The 20367-nt window shown below is 56.9% G+C and overlaps 3 protein-coding genes and 1 non-coding gene across 4 annotated transcripts; 2 read left to right on the forward strand and 2 right to left on the reverse strand.

Annotated features, from left to right (window-relative positions):
• Positions 1-1872: 1872 nt before the first annotated feature.
• LOC114118155 (U6 spliceosomal RNA) lies at positions 1873-1977 on the forward strand. Its single transcript, XR_003591698.1, has one exon. It is a non-coding gene; the product is annotated as a U6 spliceosomal RNA (small nuclear RNA).
• Positions 1978-2480: 503 nt separating this feature from the next.
• Positions 2481-3313, reverse strand: PTH2 (parathyroid hormone 2). The gene is made up of 2 exons (XM_027977591.3): positions 3192-3313; positions 2481-2693 (listed from the first exon to the last, which is right to left on the reverse strand). The coding sequence occupies exons 1-2, from the start codon at positions 3311-3313 to the stop codon at positions 2519-2521; spliced, it is 297 nt and encodes a 98-aa protein (XP_027833392.2). The 3' UTR covers positions 2481-2518.
• A 2514-nt stretch (positions 3314-5827) lies between these two features.
• GFY (golgi associated olfactory signaling regulator) lies at positions 5828-8594 on the forward strand. The gene is made up of 4 exons (XM_027977592.2): positions 5828-6387; positions 6532-7124; positions 7650-7823; positions 8229-8594. The coding sequence occupies exons 1-4, from the start codon at positions 5828-5830 to the stop codon at positions 8426-8428; spliced, it is 1527 nt and encodes a 508-aa protein (XP_027833393.2). The 3' UTR covers positions 8429-8594.
• Positions 8595-8721: 127 nt separating this feature from the next.
• SLC17A7 (solute carrier family 17 member 7) lies at positions 8722-20063 on the reverse strand. Its single transcript, XM_027978614.3, has 12 exons — positions 19863-20063; positions 15296-15548; positions 13702-13820; positions 13291-13405; positions 13125-13212; positions 12764-12850; positions 12522-12664; positions 11744-11893; positions 11431-11563; positions 10673-10783; positions 10344-10471; positions 8722-10141 (listed from the first exon to the last, which is right to left on the reverse strand). The coding sequence occupies exons 1-12, from the start codon at positions 19922-19924 to the stop codon at positions 9848-9850; spliced, it is 1683 nt and encodes a 560-aa protein (XP_027834415.1). The 5' UTR covers positions 19925-20063; the 3' UTR covers positions 8722-9847.
• Positions 20064-20367: the final 304 nt, after the last annotated feature.

A 20367-nucleotide genomic window follows, 5' to 3' on the forward strand; every position in this document is an offset into this window, starting at 1 on the left:
AGAGAGTGGTAGAGCAGGAAGGACCGCGCCAGGCCTGACAGGCAGTGAAGGGGGAAAGCAAGGGCTGGCATGTGACCCAGTGACTGGTGGACAGTGGAGCCGTTCCCAACGTGGGGACCCCATGCGAAGGAGTGGGTTTTGGGGGACACAGCTCATGTGGGGTGGAGTGTTCCAAGAAGGCTGGAGCCCTGAACCTTGAGCTGTTAGTCTGGAAATGCAGTCTGGGTATTACTAGCTATGATGGTGATTGAAGTATGGAGATTGCTGAAATTTCCTGAGGAGAGGGGAGTAGTGTAAGAAGGGAAGAGGTTCCAGGCACCATTCTCTGAAAAGCCTCAAATACTAGGAAAGAGATCTGGGGAGGAGAAAGTACAGGAAGAGCATAGGCCAGGATCCAACAAGACACAATTACCAAGCCCTTCAGCAAACAGAAGATAAGCCTCCTCATGACATTTTAATTCTATTTCTCCATGAAAGTAGAGGAATGATCAGACTTCTGAAGTTGCACATATTTGGGTTCCAGTTATTCTTCTGTTCTTTCCTAGCGCTGACAACCTGGGGAAATGACCTCAGTCTGCCAGAGTCTTTGTAAAATTTGGCCAACTCCTTGTATTTGTGACATGTGCATGCTCAGTCATGTCTGACTCTTTGCGACCCCATAGACTAGCATGCCAGGCTCATCTGTCCATGGAATATTGCTGGAGTGGGTTGTCATTTCCTACTCCAGGGGATCTTCCCGATCCAGGGATCGACCCCGCGTCTCCCAGGTCTCCTGCGTTTACTGCATCGGCAGGCGGATTCTTTACCACTGAGCCGCCAGGAATAGTTATTCATTGCTTAGTATTTCTGAGTAACAGGGAAATAGGCCCCACCCCACAGTCTAACGGCCAATTAGGGCGCGATCCGCCTCTCGGAATGCAAATTACTGGAGAACTTGCCAATCACAAAGTGCCAGCCCCGCCCTCTTCTCCCATGATGACGTGCCCAGCTCCTCTTTTCTGAAGACCAATCAGAGCGCGGTCCGCGCGAATTGCCCCGGGAGCGGGACTCAGAACCCTCAACGTCCGGTTAGGGGAGTGGGTTGCCATGGTCACCAGTGAGGGGCAAGACAAGGGCCAGCGGAGCCTCCAGAGACAGACAAAAAAAGCGAGGGGCAGATTCTGATTAGCTGCTTCCTCGCTTCCTTCACGGGTGGGCCAGATGTTTCCCCGCCTCCGTCCCATGCCTCCTGGAGCCTGTCGCCTGTCTCCTTTCTCCTCTCTTCTCTCCTCCAGTCCCGACTGGCACCCGGATCTGGGAGTCGCGCAGTTAGAACACCACCCTGCAGAAAGTGCTGCAGGCTGCTGCAAGAGGCCTTTTCTGTTTTTTTGAGGGGGGTGGGGTTATGCTCAGTGTTGCTTGCGGGATGTTTGTTCCCGACCAGGGACTGAACCCACCCCAGCAGTGAAAGCGTCGAGTCCTAACACTGTATCACCAGGGAATCCTCAGAAACCCTTTTATGATAATACATTTTGCTTCCGGAAGGGCACTACACTTAAGTCTAATTGTATATCTGGTTTAAGTCTTACAATAGATGAGGAAAAGGGAGCTGAAAGGTTAGAGGCCCTTCCCAATACCACACAACTGGGTTTCGGGGAGCCTGGTTTTGAATAGCAAGTACATCTTCAGGGCCCGCACCCCATCCCATCGCCTCTGATCTTTCCACTGTGCCCGAAGTAGAAGTCGGGAAGTGATGAGAGAGTGAGAAAAAAGAAATTCAGAGAAAATGAGAGCTGGGAGAAAGAGAAAGAGACCAATAGGAAGAAAGGGGGGAGGGGTGGGAAGAACACGAATGAGTCAGGCAGAGAAAAAGTGATTAAGAATTGAAGGAAGGTGTTCACTTCAGCAGCACATATACTAAAATTGAAATGATACAGAGAAGATTATCATGGCCCGTGCGCAAGGATGACACAAATTTGCCAAGCATTCCTTATTTTTCAGGAAAAGGAAGAGTTTTAGGCATAAAGAAGAATAAAGGAGACGAAGAATCCCCAGAGGGCCGGGAAGCCAGGAGGAAGGAAGAGAATTATAGAGACTCCGAGAGAGGAGGACAGATACCCAGTGAGCTATAGAGATCCAGAGAAGGGCCAGTGACCCAGAGGGGGACAGAGACCAGGGAGGTTACAGAGAGTGAGAGAAGAGGGGAGGATGGAGATTCAGGGTGGGTTGGGAGCAGGTATGCGAGTGGAGAGGGACAAAGGCACAGAGTGGGAGCAAGGGGCAGAGCTGGGGCAGTAGTGTAGAGGAGGTGGGGCAGAGGGGAGAAAGAATGAGTGGAGGGAAAGATGAGAACAGAGGGGACGGAGGGGTAGACGTCAGCGTAGCGGACGCAGGGCCCGCCCCCTGCACGTGTACACACACACACACACACACACACACACACACACACCCCACCACCACCACACGCACACGAGGCGCAGGAAGGAGGCGCAGTCGGGAGGCACAGCAGGGTCTTTATTGAGGTGGGGCGAGCAGGCGCTCAGGGCGCGTCCAGCACCAGCAGCTTGTGCATGTACGAGTTCAGCCAGTGGCGGCGCTCGAGGGCGGCCAGCAGCCGCGCGCGCTCCCGGAAGGCCGCGTCGTCCGCCAGCGCCAGGCTCCGCCGCGACTGCGGAGCGGCCGGACCCTCCCGAGCCCCGCCGGGGGTGTGGAGTCTGCCGGGAGATGGAAAGAGGCGGTTACTGTGGGTCCCGGCCCGCGGCCCGCCGCCTGTTCTCCCCGCGGTCTAACTCGAAGCCCTGTGACTGCACCAGCTGCGAAGGGACTCGGTCTCTGTCCCCGTCTCTTGCTCTGTGTGGGTCTTCGGCTCAGTTTTCACCAGGTTCCGAGCCTCCTGAGTACAGAGACCGAGTCTGATGCCCCTGTCCGGCCCCAGCGCTCGGCGCACGCGTGGCACACACCAAAGACCCAATAAACGTTGCTCAAGGAACAAACTCGTTCCTGCTTCGACTCCTTTCAAGTCTCTCAAAGCCTTTCTCAGAATTCTCTTGTATCTCTTTGTTTTGCAGATTACCTACCTGTTAACCTCCCACCTCTGTCCTCTCTGGGTCTCTATTTCCCCTTTCTGAGTCTTTGTTCCCCATTCTCTTTGGGTCTCTTTCCACCTATCCGAGTCCCCACCCTTCCCTGGGAGACTTGGATGTCCAGCTCACCTGAAGACCTCCGCGGGAGGCAGGGCGACTCCTGAGGCCGTGCGGTGGCCCCAGGACACGAGAAGCAGGAGCAGCAGCACCAGCCGCACCCGGGGGCTCCTGGGTACCTGGCGGGCCTCCATCACCTGCGGGGAGACAAGAAGAGCTCAGTGATGCCCGCGTCTGGGCCCAGAAACCAGACCCCGTCATCCACCCACCCACCCCCAAAGCCAATTTGCAGGGTGCCCTACCGCGCAGTGGGCTCCCGGCAGCGAGGCTGGCAGCCCCCTTATATCGCCTCCACAGCCCCCGCAGCGGCCAGTGACGCAGACCAGGGGGCCGGGGGCACCGGGTCACCCCCACCCCAGGCTCATTAGGAGCTGCCAGCGGTAATGAGGAGCCGGGGGTGGGGGGCCAGCGGCTGCCTTGTCGGCCACCCACTAATTGGGACCAAGAGCTGGGACCTGAGGAGAATCGGGAGGGGGAGAGACAGACAGACAGAGAAGTGGACACAGGGGGTGTGTCAGAGGGATAAAAATAGAGACAGGCGGAAGGACCATCAGAGCAGAAGCCAGAGACACAGAGAAAGAGAGACAGGGGAAGGAACAGAGGAGGGACCGATGGGGAGATGCAGAGACACAAAGAGATGAAGCAACCATGGGAGGGAAGGACAAAGACTGACAGAGAAGAGGAAAGAGAGGGAGAATGGGAGCAACAGAGGACGTAAGGAAAAGGGAAGGAAGAGAGAAAAGAGAGGGGAAAGGGACCAAGAGAGCAGCTATGAGATGGAGGATCAAGGGAACGGCACTCGGAAAGACAGAAGGAGATGGAAGGACAGCCAGCCAGCCTGGGCAGAGAGATCCAGAGACAAGTCCAGGCAGGCAGAGACCAGAAAGACTGAGAGGTGGGAGACAGGGGTAGGAAAGAGAAGGCAAAGGGAATGGGTGGTGGTGGGATGTGAAGGCAAGTATAGACAGGCAAAATCAGGAAAGTCTTAGCGACACTGCACAGAAGGGGAAAAGACAGACAAGGACCCTGACTACCCTGAAGTGTCCGAGCCCTTCCCGGGGAGGAATTTGGGGGTGCTGTGACGATAAGGCCCACCCCTCAGTACTGGCTTTTAACAGGGTGAGCTCTTCACGATGGGATGGTAGGCAAAGGTTGGGAAGTCCCAAAAGGCAGCAGCAATCTGGGTCTCTGATTGACAGGACATGGGAACTGAGACTCCTAGTTCCCCAGAGGAGGGGAACAAGGCCTGGGTCTGGGAACCTGGATTCCTGGATCTGAGGGGAGAGGTCTTTGGGGGGGGGGGGACTCCCAACTCCTGGATATTGAAGTGGAAGGCTACCAGAGACCTGGATGCTTGGTGTGGGTGTAGGAGAGGGCAGAGGGCTGGGACCCCTGGGTTTGCAGGGAGGAGAGCTGGGTTGGGTCACATCCCTCAACCAAAGGATCCAGTCCCTACCTCCCTCCCCCATTCCAGAGACACTATCCTTTATCTCTGGCCCTTTAAGAGCTCAAGCTGTCGCTAGGCTCCCAGGATCCCAAGGGTGGGGATCAGTTGCATCACCTGTGCCCCTGGGACCCTACCTCCTGCCACCCCACCCAGAGCCATTCTGCAGCATTCACTGATCTCTGCATTCAGCTCTGTTCACCTGTTGTTATCTTGGACCCCACTGAGCAGGTAAGAGACCCCAGACCCCAAGAGGCCCATCCCATTTGGGTGTATGCCCACCCCACCTCCACCTAACCTGAGAACTATCTCTGCCCAAGACCAACCTGAGACCCGGGGATCCCAGTTTCCATCCTCCATAGAGACACGAGTCCTGCCCCAAGCTGTCTCCCCTTGAAGCCTGAGGAATCCAGACCCCTTATACACCTATTTCTGGAGGATAGGAGACTCAAGAGTTTCAATCTCCTTCTAACTCAGGACCCAAGAGTTCCAGACACCCATTTCCTTTCTCTCCCGTAATCCACAACTTACCCACCCCACAAGATTTGCTCCCTCAAAATTCTAGGCATCTGAACCTTCAGGCCTCTCCTTTCTAGAGAATTAGGAATTTAGACCCACATTGCCCTCCACCCTCTGGGAAAAAGGAGTCTGAACCCCCAGCAGGCTTCTTGACCAGGATCCAAGAGTCTTCTGCCTCCTCAGGTTACAGGCATTTAGGCCCCCTCATCTCTCAAATCCAGGCGGTCAGGCCCCCCAGTCGTTCCTTCTGAGCCTCCTCTAATGTAAACAACTGTTGAGTCAAGATGTCCCCAGGGCCCTTGAAGAGGGATTGATCCCATGTCCCCTCAGAGGTCTACGCACTTCACTTCGAAGCCAAAGTCAAAGATCTAGGGGCTCGGAAATGTATCTTTCTTTCCCAATTTTCCTGGGACCCCCTTTGGGGAAACAGATAAGGAAATTTACTACGACTCCCAAGAAGCCCTGTGCCTCAGTCTCCCTTAGCTACCATGCTTCCATCCCACAACCTACTGGGGAGTTGCAGGTAGCATCTCCTTTTTCTGGCTCTGACCTGGGCGGTGCTAATGTGGTCCATCTGGGGACCACTGGGCGTGGCCTCTGGAGTGGGCAGAGGCTCCGCCCAGGCGGCTCTGACCTTAACCCCTTCCTTCCCGCTCCACTGCTGCTACAGGTATCACCCAAAGCTATGAAATCCTTCAGACCAATCCTCTTCCTTCTCGGCTTCCTCTTCACCTGGCTGGGCTCCAAGGCCGCCCCTACGGTCTCACTGCCTTCGGGCTCCGATTTCTTAGGGATAGACCACCCCTCCCAGCCCTCCCCTCCGGCTTCTGAAAATTCCAGTCTCTATGGATCTAACCCAGAATCCCCAGGGGCTGCTTATCCTGAGCCCTCCAAGACACCTCACGCGGTTTCCCCTGAGCCCTCCCCCCTTGCCTTCACTGAGGCCCCCAGTACTGACTTCCAAGAAACCCCCCAGCAGGAGCCTCCTAAGACCCCCAAACCTAACTCACTCAACACCTCAACACCAGAGTCCCTGGACACCCTCCAAATTAACCCCTCAAAAATGATATATCCAGAACCATCTGAGACCCCCAAAGCTGACCTGACTGAACTTCCACACACAGAATCCCCTGAGGCCTCTACACCTAATTCCTCTAAAACCGCACACCCAGCATTTTCTGAGACCCCAAACCCTGACCCTACCCAAACTCCACACCAAGAATCCCCAGGGATTTCCAAGGTTAAGTCCACAGAAATCTCACACACAGAATCCCATGAGAATCTCAACTCTAATCCCTCTAAAACTTCACACCTAGGATTTTCTGGGACCCCAAACCCTGATCCTACCCAAACTCTACATCAAGAATTCCCAGAGATTCCCAAACTTAGCTCCCCTGAGATATCACTTGCAGAAACCCCTGAGACCCCAAATTCTGACCCCACCAAAATCTTTGACCTCAAATCTCTGGAAACCCATGACTCTGACACACCAAGCTCTAAATTCCTCCAGACCCTCCATCCTGACCCTACTGAAACACCCCACCTGGCATCTCATATAGGCCACAAGCCCAACCCCACCGAGATTCTTCAAACAAAATTCCCCACAACCTTCTACCAAGACTCAACAGAGATCCCCATGGCCTCTGACCCTGAAATCTCCACTAGCCTTGCCCCAGAAACTCCTGCACTCTTCAAAGAAGAAATTACTGCTCTTAATGAGCAATCCCTGAATCCCAAACCAGAAGCACTTGCAGCCAACCAGCCCACCGCCCTTAAATTGCCCACCTCAGTTTCTCCCGGGACAGTTGATCTGAAAGCCCCCCAGAACTCTAGCCCTCCTCCCTCAGCCCGGATTGCAGGGCCCCCTGCTCCTCCAGGGCCCCCCAGTCAGCCGGCCCCAGCCACTCCACGGGCCCCTCAGCGGCGCAGCCGAGGTGAGAGAGTCAACACTATCATCGTGTTGGAGAGAGTGCAGGAGACCGGTGAGGGGCTGGGGGCCTGGATCCCCGGGTTTGAGGGAGTGGGGCTGGGGCCTGGACCCCCCGGGTCTGAGGGAGGAGGGGCTGGGGGCCTGGATCCCTGGGTTTGAGGGTGGAGGGGCTGGGGCCTGGACCCCCCGGGTCTGAGGGAGGAGGGGCTGGGGATCTGGATCCTGGGTCTGGGGAGGAGGGGCTGGGGGCTGGACCCCGGGGTCTGAGGGAGGAGGAGCTGGGGGTCTGGATCCTGGGTCTGGGGAGGAGGGGCTGGGGGTCTGGATCCTGGGTCTGGGGGAGGAGGGGCTAGAGGCCTGGACCCCCGGATCTGAGGGAGGAGGGGCTGGGGGCTGGACACCCGGGTCTGGGGGAGGAGGGGCTGGGCGTCTGGACCCCTGGCTCTGAGGGAGGAGGGGCTGGGGGTCTGGACTCCCGGATCCGAGGGCGGACGAGGGCGGGATCTGGACTCCTGGGCCTGAGGGTGGAGGGGGCTAGGAGGTTAGATTGCTCAGTCCCTGGGCCTTATTCCTCCAGGCGTGACCCTGGTGGGCCGTCCCCGGGGCGTGGCAGGCGGGGCCCTCTGCCTATTCCTCGCCGGGATCGGGCTGCTTATTGGCATTTTCCTGTTGCTGTGGTGTCTCTACCGCCGGGCGGCTCGACACCGGCCCTTCGCACACCACCGGCTCCCGAACGACGGAGATGAACCGGGTAAGCCACTCCTGCAGCGTCCAGCTCTTAAAGTGCTTGCACGTGTCCTTAACCTGGTTTCGCCTGGCACTTAAGGGCGCCCAACCTAAAAGTACAGGTCCCCATCCAAGGTCAGTAGAAGCCCTGACCCCCAATTCTCTGGAAACTTCACAAACACCTGTGAAGTTGAGCCCCCAGGGCAGCGTGGAGTTGCCCCAGGTGGCCTCCTGTCGCGCGGCATGCCCCGCCCCTGCTGCGGGGACGCCACGCCTCCTTGGTATTTAAGGCCTCTTAAGATTATTCGAAAACCTGATTCCAGTGGAAGCTTGGAGTCCTCGCCCCCGTCTCCTCATCGGCCAGCGGCTCAGTAGAGGGGACAGGCCCCCGGTCAGCTCCGGGGACGAATTCGCTCCTTTGTCTCCATAGTTATACATTTGGACGCCCCGAAGGAACCCTACGACCTCTACTTTTACGCGCCGGACGCCTGGGTCCCCTCACACATCGCTACCAAGCAGCCACCGCCCACCCCGCCACTGCCCCCCAAGCTGCCTCCGCCGCCCCGCGGGGGCCGCCCCCAGCGCCTAGAACCGCTCTCCCCTGCCACACTTCCAAACAACTTCCTGTGAGCCTCTCCAGACCTGCGCCGGCCCCGGACGGAGGACGCACCCAGGGGCCCCGTCCTCGGGGCCAGCTTTGCCACCTAGTGGTCCTCTAGAATAGGGGACACCCAGAAATGCTTTAGATGCCAGCGGAGAGCGCAGTCTGAGGCCGAATAAATTGCGTGTACCCACAGCTGGACAACTCCTCTGGCCTACGTCCTGGGAGAGGAGGGTGGCTGGGCTCAAGGTGACTGGGGGCTTGGGCTCCTCGGTCCGAGGGAGAAGGAGGTTGGAGATTCCCAAGGCCAGTGACGACTGGGTGTGTACACCAAAGCATTTTATTGGGAGAGGGGCAGGGCAGGATTTACAATCACAGAGACAGAGACACAAAGACACAACCCTGCCCCGGGGAAAAACACCCCTTTTCCCCAGCCCCGTTCCCTTTCCTGGGATTCTGTGACTTCTCCTTTACATATGTTCCCCCAAATTCTAAGCCGAAATAGGGGAGTCTGAGAGGGGAAGGATCCCAGATTTGGAGTCATTTAGCCCCTGAGGGACGCAATAAATGGCCACTGAGAAAATGAGGGTAGTTCAAAACCACCCAGGAGAATAAAGTGCAAGGAATTGGGGGAAAGGGAAGCGTCTTGAAACCACCATGGGGAAGTTCAATGGCGGTGGCTTCAAACCGTCGAGTTGATGGACTTGAGCAGCTGCTCTTCTTAGACCTGAAAATCGTGTCAGAAAAAGTGCATGGGGGTGAAGAGAGGCATATTAAAACTGCCATTTTGGTTGTTTCCCTAGGCAATGTGCTAAGCTGGGAGAAGGTTTCGGGGAAATTTGGTGCTGCAGCAGAGTCTGCTGGTGGGGGAGGGATGAAGAGGTTGTAGGGGGTGGGGTGCTTGAAACTGCCATTTCCCCTCAGAAACGCTGGTGAGAATCAATCCCTAGAATGGCAGGGATGGGTGATTAGTTAAACCAACTTGGAAAAAGCAGAATACAGTTGGGAGAGATTTGAAACTTCTAGAGGAAGACCTTGAATTTTTTTGAAAGGGAAGGTGTGTTGAGTAATCTCAGGGGTTCGCCTGAGAGTCCCAGGGGTTCAAGGAAAGGGGAAGGTGCCCAAAACCACAAGAGAGAGGAAGAGTCTGAATTGTCCATTCAAATAAAGCCCTGAAAGGAGAGATTTGAAACCACTGAGGCAGAAAAGAGTGGAGAAGGGAAGCTTTAGTGGAATTTGGGTATCCTTGAAACTGCCAGTCTGCAGCTTCACTACCCCTGAGAGGCAAATAGGATGGGAAGAGGATCTGACAGCACTGGGAACAAGCGAGAGTGCTTCTTAGGCCTGAGGCAGGACAGAGAGGACTGGGGTTCCTTGACACTGTCACTCAGGCCAGAGATGTGAGGAATGGAGGTCCTGGAAACTGCCATCCAGTGGGAGGCACGTGGTCAGTAGTCCCGGACAGGGGGTGGGGGTCTTGGGGGTTGAACTGTGCTGTGTGTAGCCCCATAGGATGGAGGGGGAGCAGGGGGTGCCCCGGGGGGCTCAGCCTCATCTTCCATTTCGCTTTCGTCGCTGCCAGCTAGCTGGTCGTGGCCAACGAAGCCACATTTCTCTTCGCTCATCTCCTCAGGCTCCGCCCACGGCTGCTTCTCTCCCGAAGCGAAGACCCCGTAGAAGATGACGCCCCCATAGTGCACCAGGGAGGCAATGAGGAACACATACTGCCACTCCTCCCGAGTCTGTAGCGGGGACAACGGGGAGGTGAAGTCAGAGGACAGAGAGACAGGAGAGGGAAGGGGCGGGGCTAGTGGGAGGGGGCGGGGCTAGGGAAGGGGCGGGCCTTTTCTCTGGAAAAGGAGCCAGAGATCCAGAGAGGTGACGTATGTCAGGAAGGTGCTGTACACATTTGGAGGGCAAGTGGGTCAGGGCCCAGGCACGGACCTTGTGCTTAGTCATGGCACCCACGATGATGGGGCACACCATGCCGGACAACGTGCCCACGCCGTTGGAGATGCCCATGAGGATGCTGGCATAGCGCGGGGCGATGTCCAGGTGGTTCACGTTGAACCCTGGCGAGGCGAGCCGAGAGGCGTCACAACCGATTCCCACGCCAGTGACTCCTCCCCCAGCCTAGCCTCCCCGACTTCCCGGCCGCTTTTTCCAGTCTGCCTTTCGCCAGGCTGGGAGGTGCTCTACATGAGTCAGGAAGTTCCCCACTGAGCTGAGCAGAGCCCCCCTCCACCCTCAAGCTGCAGATCGCCGGTTCTCACCGGAGATGGCGAAGCCGCTGAAGCCCACGGCGAGGACTAGGAAGGAGATGGCCACGCCCTTGGAGTGCGAGTAGCCGACCACCAACAGCAGCGTAGCTTCCATGCCAAAGCCTACGGAGGGCCGCCCCCTCTGAACACAGGCCGCCCCGCACAGCCTCTCCAGACCCACTCCTGGCTCCCAGCCTCCCCCAGTTTGACCCAGTCCTGCCACTTCCACGCCTGTCCCTGGCTTTGTACTCCATTCTGCCCGCGCCCGCCCTAACCAAGCCCTCAATTCTCCAGTGCCTGGCCCTTGACCACGTGCACAGGCTTCGCTACCCAAGCTGGGACCTCAATGGCCCCACCCCCTGACTAGACCACGCCCCACCCCGGCACCTTCAGGGCTTCCCTCTCAGTCCCCATTCATTACACTCACACCTTTGTCTCTCCAGGTGCCCCTCTTCATCACCCAGTTCCCATCCTACTCTGGCCAGCCTCGTATAGGCCCCGTCCTTCCAGACCCAACGTGGTCTCGCCTTTGCTTCACCTGGGCAGCCACACCCACCTTGTCCATCTACAGACACTGCCCCGGAGGCTGCCACCTAAGATTCGTTCCTGCCAGACCTGGTCTCACTCAGGCTCTGCCTTTTGGACACGCCCCATGGACTCGCCCTCTGACCCCGCCCCATCCGCCATGGTCCAGCCCCCTAGATCCGCCCAGCCATGCTCCGCCCATTCCAGCCAGGTCCCAGACCAGATCCAGGCCCCGCCCCACTCACCCCCGCAGTTCATCAACTTGCGCACGTTGGTGGTGGACATGATGCGGCGGCTCCTCAGGAAGTCGGCGATCTGGCCTCCAATGGGCACGATGATGGTCATCACCAGGTGAGGCAGCGCTGACACCAGGCCCACCTGCGCCGGCGGGCGCATAAGGCGTCGCGGCTCAGCGGCCACCTGCCTGGGGGTCTCACCACGGCTCAGGTACCATGGGCTTCCTCCCTGCCCCCTTTCCAACCCCTTGGGATCCAGGTTCCTCTCCTTCCCGCGCTCACCCTCCCGCCGCGCCCGCAGCTCTCCCCTTCCGGGCCCAACCTTGCTGATCTCGAAACCGAACACTTCTTCGAAGTAGGCAGGCTGGGAGATAAGAAGCAGGTAGAAAGTCCAGCTACGACAGAAGTTGGCCACGATAATGGCGTAGACTGGCATGGACGTGAAGAAGCGCCTCCAGGGTGTGTTAAACTTCTGTGGTGGGGGAGAGGAGGGAAGGGCTGCTAAGACAGAGAACAGGCCTGGGCGCTCTCCAAGTCCCTTCAGGGATCCCACGACAGTCCCGCAGAGACCCAGATTTCCCTGTCTCACTAAAGCCGTCGAGGAGGCAGGGTCGCCAGCCTGACCGCGTCCCCATGGGAAGGCTGACATCCTAGCCTCAGTGGTCCTCAGGCTGGCGGGTGTCCAGACCCCACGATGACCTTCAGAGAGTCATAAATGTGGACCCAAGAGTCTCCTTCCACCCAATTATGCCGCCTAATTCGAGCCTCACCCACCCTGAGGTCTGAGCAAAACGCCACATTCTAATCCGCCTCTGCAGGTTTAACCTCGCCCATCAGTGGTTCCGCCCACCTCACTACCTAGCCCTGCTCTCCGCACCTGCTAACCTCGTCCTCCCTGGGCTTTGATCACGCCTCCTAGGTTCTAGCGCCATCCAACTGGCGATCCCATCGTCTCTTCTAAATGTCTATGGAAATGTCTATGTAGATCTACCAAGATCCGCAAGCAGTGAGGATTCAAAGCCCCTCTTCCTCTGGTCTCCCTGCCTTGATAACTCTCCTCTCCCCACCGCGCCCCAGCCTCCCCAGGCTTGGGCCCGGACCGTGACGGGGTTCATGAGCTTGGCGCTCTCGCCGATGGCGTCCTCGATGTACTTGCGCTCCTCCTCCGAAATGCTAGGGTGCAGCGCCGGGGACTCGTAGGAGACGAGCAGCCAGAACAGATACCAGAAGATCCCGAAGCTGCCTGGTGGGTGGAGGGGGTCAGGAGGAGGATGGAAGCGAGATGACGACCGGCCTCGCTCTGCCCCGGCACCACCCGGACCCAGGCGTCCGGGCCCCTCACCATAGACGTAGAATACAGAGCTCCATCCTGAGTACTGCACCAGGACTCCGGCGAGAGGCATCGCGACCACCGCCCCAGCATAGGAACCTAACGGGGAGGGTGCAGAATGGAGAAGAGCGGATCTTTCCTCAAACGCAGTAGTGCGGATTCCCAGCCCCTACCTTCCTGGGACACAGAAGTACCGGCCACTGCCCCTCCTCCCTTAGACACGTCGGTCTGGGTCACCAGCCCCCTCCTCTCTCAGATCCGGGAGTTCAAGCCCACAACCTCCTCCTCCCTCCATCGAAGAGTCTAGACTCCAGCACCCCCACCCCCACCAGCCTCAGACCCACGAGTCCGGATCCCAGCCCCTTCCTCTCACCGCAAAAGGCTGTCGTCGCCAGGCGACTCCGCTCTAAGGGCGGGGCCCATTTGCTCCAGATCCCATGGCAGGCAGGGTACGTGACCCCCTAGGGAAGAGAAAACCAAAGTCAACGAGAAAAGGTGGGGTCGGAACGGCAATGGGGTCATAGGGGGCGGAGCTTTACCTCTACCAACCCCTGCAGGATCCTCACGAAGATGACACAGCCATAGTGGACACGGGCAGCCGAGGGGATCAGCATGTTTAGAGTGGAGGTAGCCACAATAGCAAAGCCGAAAACCCTGATAGGAAAAGTTGTGTTCCGAGAAGAGTCCAGCTATCCTGCCAGACCTAGGACTCTGCCCTTTCCTCCTTCAGCAGGCCAGGCCCCGCGCCCCCAGAACCCCCGGCCCCACCTTCTATGAGACTCCCCACTTCCACAATACAAACCCCACCTTTCCCTAGGGCCTCGCCCCGAACCCAGGCTCCTCCAGTTTTTCCGGAGTCAGCCCCCAAATGCAAGGCCACAGCCTCTAACTCCACCCACACAGTTGTAGTTTCTGCCCACTTTGAGACATCCGCCCCGCCCCCTGAATACCTGTTGGCTGCGAATTTTTGGCAGATAAATCCTCCAGGAATCTGGGTGACAATGTAGCCCCAGAAAAAGGAGCCGTGTATGAGGCCAACAGTCTCTGGATCCCAGTTGAACTGAGCTTTCTGTGGGCCAAAAGGCACATCAAACCATCACCCCTGCTCCAGAGGCTCTGCTTCTCCACCAATCAGCAGCCGCAGACAGTCCCTCAGCCAATCAGCAACAAGGATCCCCTCTCGCCTTCAAAACACCTGCCAATCAGAGCTCGGGCCATCTACCCCAACTTTGCTCCTCCATGTTGCTAGGGCCGCACTGCCTTAGCAACAGAGCCTGCTGCTGCCTAGAGGCCTAGCTCTGTCTGCTTGCCTGCCTCAGGGTCCCTTCTCTTAATGCGTAGGAGCCCATATATGGGGTACGTTTCTTCCTCCACTTCTAACCAATGTACAAACTGTTTGCAGATTGGATGGGTTCTAGGAAGAGACAAGAAGTAGCCAAAGGGTTGGGCATGATTGGAAAAGAACAGGGGCAGGTAGGCCACAGCCCAAATCAGGATTTTTTTTTTTGGAGGCAGGGGCATGGCCTATATGGAAATTAAAACAGAAAATCTGAGACGAAGAGGGGCTTTAGGTTAATGGCCAGAGCAGAGGTAGAAGGGATATAAGCAGCGGTGGAACTTCCAAAAAGCCAGAATCAAAATTTACGGTGGGGCCTTCCCTGGCGGTCCAGTGGTTAAGACTCTCCCTTCCAATACAGGGTTTGATCCCTGGTAGGGGAGCTAAGATCCCACATGCCTTATGGCCAAAGAAACAAAACAGAAGCAATGTTGTAATAAATTCAATAAAGACTTTAAAAATGTTCCACATCCAAAAAAAAAAATCTTAAAAAAAAAAATTCACGGTGGAGGGACTTCCCTGGTGGTCAAGTGTGTAGGATTCCCTGCTTCCACTGCAAGGGGGTGCTGGTTAGATCCCTGCTTGAGAAAGTTCCGCAAGCCGCAAGGTACGGCAACAACAACAACAAAAAATTCACGGAGCCTGAGTTGGCCTGGGAGTAACATTCAACACTGGAACAGGTGCAGGAGATGCAGGTGGAGCAAAGTTGCTAGGATGCCCAAAATGAAACAGGAGCAGCCATATCATAGGGAACCAAACGCTTGGAAGAGCCTACACTTGGAAAGCAGAGAGGTGAAACAAATAGGAGCGGGGCTTCATTTAGATAAGGGCAGGACTTAGGAAAAGAGAGCCCTGAGGTGAGGTGGAGCTGAGGTTGTGTGCCAAGGGTCCAACTCTTTGTGACCCCGTGGACTGTAGCCCAGCAGGCTCCTCTGTCCATGAGATTCTCCAGGCAAGTATATCGGATTGGGTTGCCATGCCCGTCTCCAGGGGAACTTCCCCAGCCAGGGATTGAACCCACATCTCATGTCTCCTACCACTAGCGCCACCTGGTTAGGGCCCATGGTGGGGCAGCGCAAAAAGGCGGGTCTACTCAGGCCGGGGCGTGGAAGGGGCGTGGTCTAGGCCTCGCGTAGGCGAGTGTGACGTCATCAGAGGGCCTGGGCAGGGCTTCCCCCAGCCTCAGGCAGCTCCCGTCCCCGAGCTACCTGCATCACCACGTGGCCCCCGCGGTGGGTCGTGCTGTTGTTGACCATGGAGACGATGGCCACGCCCAGGTTGCAGCGGATGCCAAAGCTAATGCAGAAGCCCAGACCGCTCATGATGGCGATAATGTAGCGGCGAGGGAGGCCAAAGCAGGTGCAATCCACGACCGGCGGGTCCCGGGTCTGCGTCGTGACCGGGCGCCCATCTGCACTCAGCTCCAGCGTCTCGGCACCTTCTTGCCGCTTCTCCAGAAGACTGCGGCGAGGCAGCAAGGATCAGACTCGGACGTCCGGGCCCCTAGCCCCCTCCTCCCCATGATACGAGTCAGGGCAAAACTTGTTTTTCAAAACCAGGGATTCTAAACCTGCAACCCCTCTTTCCCCAAGAGTTCAGCCTCTAACTTCCTTCTCCCTCCAGGAATCTGGACCCCTGGTCTCCATCTCCCTCAGACGAGTAATTCCCACGCGCCCCCAGCCCCTTCCTTCCTCACACTAGAGAATGGAACTCCCCAGTTCCCTTCTCCGCTAGCCTTGTCACCTCTCAACTCAGTTGTTTTAGGCTATCCTTTGTGATCCAAAACCCTGTGCCCCCAGCCCCCATCCCCAAAGCCCAGAGACTCTCTCCAGCCCCGTCTTCCAGATATGAGTCTATTTGAGGAAGCAAAAGGCGCTAAGGAGATGCCTCAGCAAAGGTGTCAAAAGAACAGATGCTTCTCAGCCACATCTGCTATGTATACCGCACCCCTCCCCTGCCCCGGGGCATGCCCTGCCGGGCTTCCAGGCCCAGGTGTGGGGCTGACATCCAGCTGACTCCATTCAGCCACTGGAAGCCCACTCCCAGGGATCGGGAGTGGGAGGGGGAGGGGTGGGAGAGGTCCAGGGCACTGGAATCCAGCAGCCCAGCTGGATATATCTGGGGAAACTTGAGTTCAGGCTGTCAGTCTGGGGGGTGGGGAGGAGTGGCGGGTGGTGTCCTGGCAAGGGACAGATGGCCCTGGTAGGGGGGTTGGCTCAGTCCCCAGCGTGACTCTCGCCCCCGCCTGTTCTGGATCCAGGATTGAATCTGTGACGACGGATAGGGTACTTGGAGGGCCACCTCCATTCCAGAGAGAGGCTGCAGGGAGAAAGAGGTGCCCTGAGATAGACGTGGAAAAATTCAAAAGGATGTCAGAAATGGAGTCGGGGGGTGGAGAGAACAGAGAATGAGAGAAAAAGGATCAGAGACACAGGAGGGAGAGAGACTCAGAGAGAAGGAAACAGACTCCCAGAGAGGGAGAAACAGACAACCAGTCTGAAAGAGACCGGGGCAGAGACCCTGAAAAAAGATGGGGGAAAGGGGCAGGACAGAGACCCTGAGAAGGAAAGGGACTGAAACCCAGTGAGGGACCCAAAGACAAGTGGGTACAGAAACCCAGGAGAGAGAACGCAGAGACAGAAACCCAGAACGCTGAGAGAAAGACGAAAAGACAAGGAGCCTGAGGAGAGACAGGCTAGGGACATGATGTGTGAGGCGTGGCTCCTCTCCGAGGCCGGTAGGCAGCCAGGGGATCCGGCTGGATCCCAGGAAGGGGCTAGAACAGATGGAGGCGAGGGAGACTGGGACGGGGGAGGAAAGAACAGCCAGACGGCCTGGGAGGAGGCGGGTGGAAGAGATGGGAACACAGCAACCCTCCCCATCCTGGAACTTAAGGAAGTGGGGGAGGGCGTTAAGAAAGTGGGGAGACTGGGGGAACGGATAGAAACTAGGGAGACGAGGAATAAGACCCTGGGTAGGGGACAATGAGCCAGAGAGTGGGGAACAGAAGCCCCCTAGAATGAATAGTGCACGGCGGTAGGCACTGGCCCCTCCCATTAGAACAGGTCGGCCAATGAAATTAAACTTTGACCCAGGTTGCCCTCGCATGCGGTTTGACCCTGAAACTCAAGAGGGGCTTGCAGCCCCCGAAATTTGATATTCATTGTTAATATGAGGACATAGATCTCGGGTCAAGGTTTTCTAAACAAAGGAACGCAGTCTCAGTATTCTGTATCTGTAAAATGGGGGCATGAGTAGAATGTGAGTTTACAAAGATAATGTCACTTCAAGGTGACATTATCATTTCAGGAGAACTAGAGATGCAGAGGTGAAGGTGGCTCCAATGCTTCATGGAGGGTAAGAACACATCGCTTTGCCCTCTCAGGATGCCTGGAACTCAGGGTTAGGAACTTGGTGATGATGAAAGGCCGTGATTAGGGAGCAGGTAGGGCACTTTCCTGATGGTTCAGACAGTAAAGAATCTGCCTGTAATGTGGGAGACCTGGGTTAGATTCCTGGGTCAGGAAGATCCCCTGGGGAAGGGAAGGGCTACCCATTCCAGTTTTCTTGCCTGGAGAATTCCATGGACAGAGGAGACTGACAGGCTGCAACCCATTGGGTTGCAGAGTCGGACTGCCCCCTTCCACTTTCTTTCACCCAAAATAAAGAGTGTCTCAGCCTCCATCTGTGGGTCTCTGCCTCTGCTTCTCAGAGATTCTCAGTCCACTCCCCTACTCCCGCCTCCCCAGTCTCTGTCCTCATGTCCCTTTGGTTCTCCCTTACCCTCCCATTGTACAGCTGGGAAGACTGAGGCTCAGGAAACAGAAGCAGCATGTCCAAGGTCACACACAAGCAGCAGTGGGACCTGATCACTTCCTGGCCCTCCGCATCACCCTGCCCCAGGCCTGGCTCTCAAGAAGGAGGCATATTGGCTCCTGTTTCTTGCTGTATTCCCTTTCCCCCCTTGTCCTTGTCCCAAGTCACCCTGGGTTGCTATGTGTTTCCTGATCTGAGGGAGTTTTCCACCCACTCCAGCAGCACTCATCTCGAGGAAATCTGCAGCCCCCACCCAAGACTTGGGTGGGAGACTGACCTGGGTTCAAAAGATGCCATGTGTACTCAGCCACGGACTTCCCCCTTTTCCCAATGGTGCCTCAGTTTCCCCAGCTTCGTCTAGAGGATTAAAAGGAGTCCGGTGTGGGCATTTCCCCCTCTCAGCAATCACCAAAGCAGACCCCAGGATTCAGATGCGATTGTTCTGGGCTCAAACTCCTTAGTGACTGTCCTGGTGGGAACCCTGAACTCTGGGGTCTCTAGGGGCTCCCAAGGCAGCTGAAAGAGGTGACAATCAGGCAGAGTCAGAGAGAAACCCAGACACAGGAGAAGCGGAGACTGAGGAAGAAAGAGAGCGTGAGAAACACATTCCTCCTGCCTCCATCCCCCTTCCCAACCCCCTCCACCAGCACGTCTCTCTCCCCCTCCTGACTTCACGCTGATGTATTTTGAGAAACTCGTGAAAGGAGGTGAGAAAAAGGGTGGGGAGGGGCTGGAAGATTGGGAAAAAGAAAGGGTGAGGTTATCTCAGCTTCTCCACCCCCTCCCCAACACTGCGCCATCCTCCTGCCCCCTCCCTTCTGTCCAGGTTTATTCCTATCTCTCAGGTTACTAAAGGGTGGGGTAAGTTTGGAGTGCGGAGGTAATCTGCGGCAAGCAGGACGAGTGTTAGACTTAGAGGAGAACTTGCATGGTATAGTAAGCTGCACTGAACAGTAATCAAAGATAGGGTCAGGACTATGGGTCACGGGGACCCCAGGGTCTGAGGGAATGGCAGCAGGGCATGGTGCTGATGAGGCCCCAACTCCTCCCCGCACTGTGGCCAGATATTTTTAGGCTTCTCCGCAGCTGAGTAATTTCTCTGACTTGGAGCCAGGGCTGGGGTTGGGGGTGAGAGACTCAGGAGAGGTGTAGCAGACTGCTCTGGGGACACCCAGGTCATCGGGGTCATCTCCTTGACTGGGAGGAAGTCCCTCTCAGCCCTAGTCTATACCCTTTGGAAAGTCCATCCTACTCCAGAAGCCTAATGTTTGGCCTGCAACTCCCTTCTCCATCAGAGACCCAGGATACCCTGGCTTCTTCCTCCCAGCTTAGCTCTCCTCAAGGACATGGACCAATGGGCCTCAATCCGATTTAGCTTCAGATTAAACTCTCTGAGAGATGGTAACTGACAAACACACAGAGATGGAGAGCTGGGATGAGCTAGTAAAAAACACCAGAAAGAGTGCCCGAGTTCCTAAAGGAGAGTGTCAGAAACCTTAGGACAGGGAGTTGGGGGACAGAGACTCATAGAAAGAGACAAAGACCCAGAGACAGAGTTGTAGAGATCTAGTGAGAGCGAGAGAGAGGGATGGGGACTCAGAGATAAAAGGAAATAGATACTTAGAGAGAGTGGACAGAGATCTGGAGAGAGGAGGCAGAGAGAATATAGGTGAAGGGAGACCCAGAAGCCGGCGAGGGAAACAGAGATCCAGAAGAGGGGGATATATATTTATAATCCCAGAGAAAAGGGCAGAGAGCCTAGGGATGGGGTGGGGCGCAGAAAAATGATGGATGAGACCGGACCGTCGGAGACAGAGGGAGAAAACTGGACAGATGGGAGCGCCCCCCTCTCAACGCATGGGTACCGCCTGTCCAGCTGTCCATCTGCGCCCAGGTGGGAATGAGCGTCCTCCTCAGACCCTCGCGTTCTTCCACACCCAGGACCCCCACCACGCTCACCGGTGTAGCTTCCCGAGGGCGCGACCGGCTAGCTTCCGAAACTCCTCCTGGCGGAACTCCATGGTGACCGCCCCTGCTGCCGGACCCCCCCCCGCCGATCCCCCCGCCCGCGGGCCCGGGCGGCCGCGTCCGGGTACCCGGGGTCCGCCCCGGCCCGGCCGGCCCCGCAGCTCCGCTCGGGGGGAAGGAGGCTGCGAGTGCGGGCTGTCTGGGGGCTGTCACCGGACTCAGCGTCGGGGGCGGGGTGGGGCGGGACGAGGCCCCGCCCACCCTGCTATACCCCGCCCCTTGTATTCTAGTCCCGCCCACCTTCCACTGCCATTCATCCAGGTTCTCGCCTCGCCCAAGACCAAGACTACGGGTTTTGAACCCACTTGTCTGGGTTGCATCGCTCCCAGATCAGTCCCTTCCCGGAGGTACTTCTCCCTCACTCATTCCCCACCAGCTCCTTCTATCCCAGATTCTCTCTCCTCCAGAGTTCTTTCCTGAGACTTGCTCCCGCCGC

The sequence above is a fragment of the Ovis aries genome, chromosome 14 (genome assembly GCF_016772045.2).
Source record: "Ovis aries strain OAR_USU_Benz2616 breed Rambouillet chromosome 14, ARS-UI_Ramb_v3.0, whole genome shotgun sequence".
NCBI lineage: Eukaryota > Metazoa > Chordata > Mammalia > Artiodactyla > Bovidae > Ovis > Ovis aries.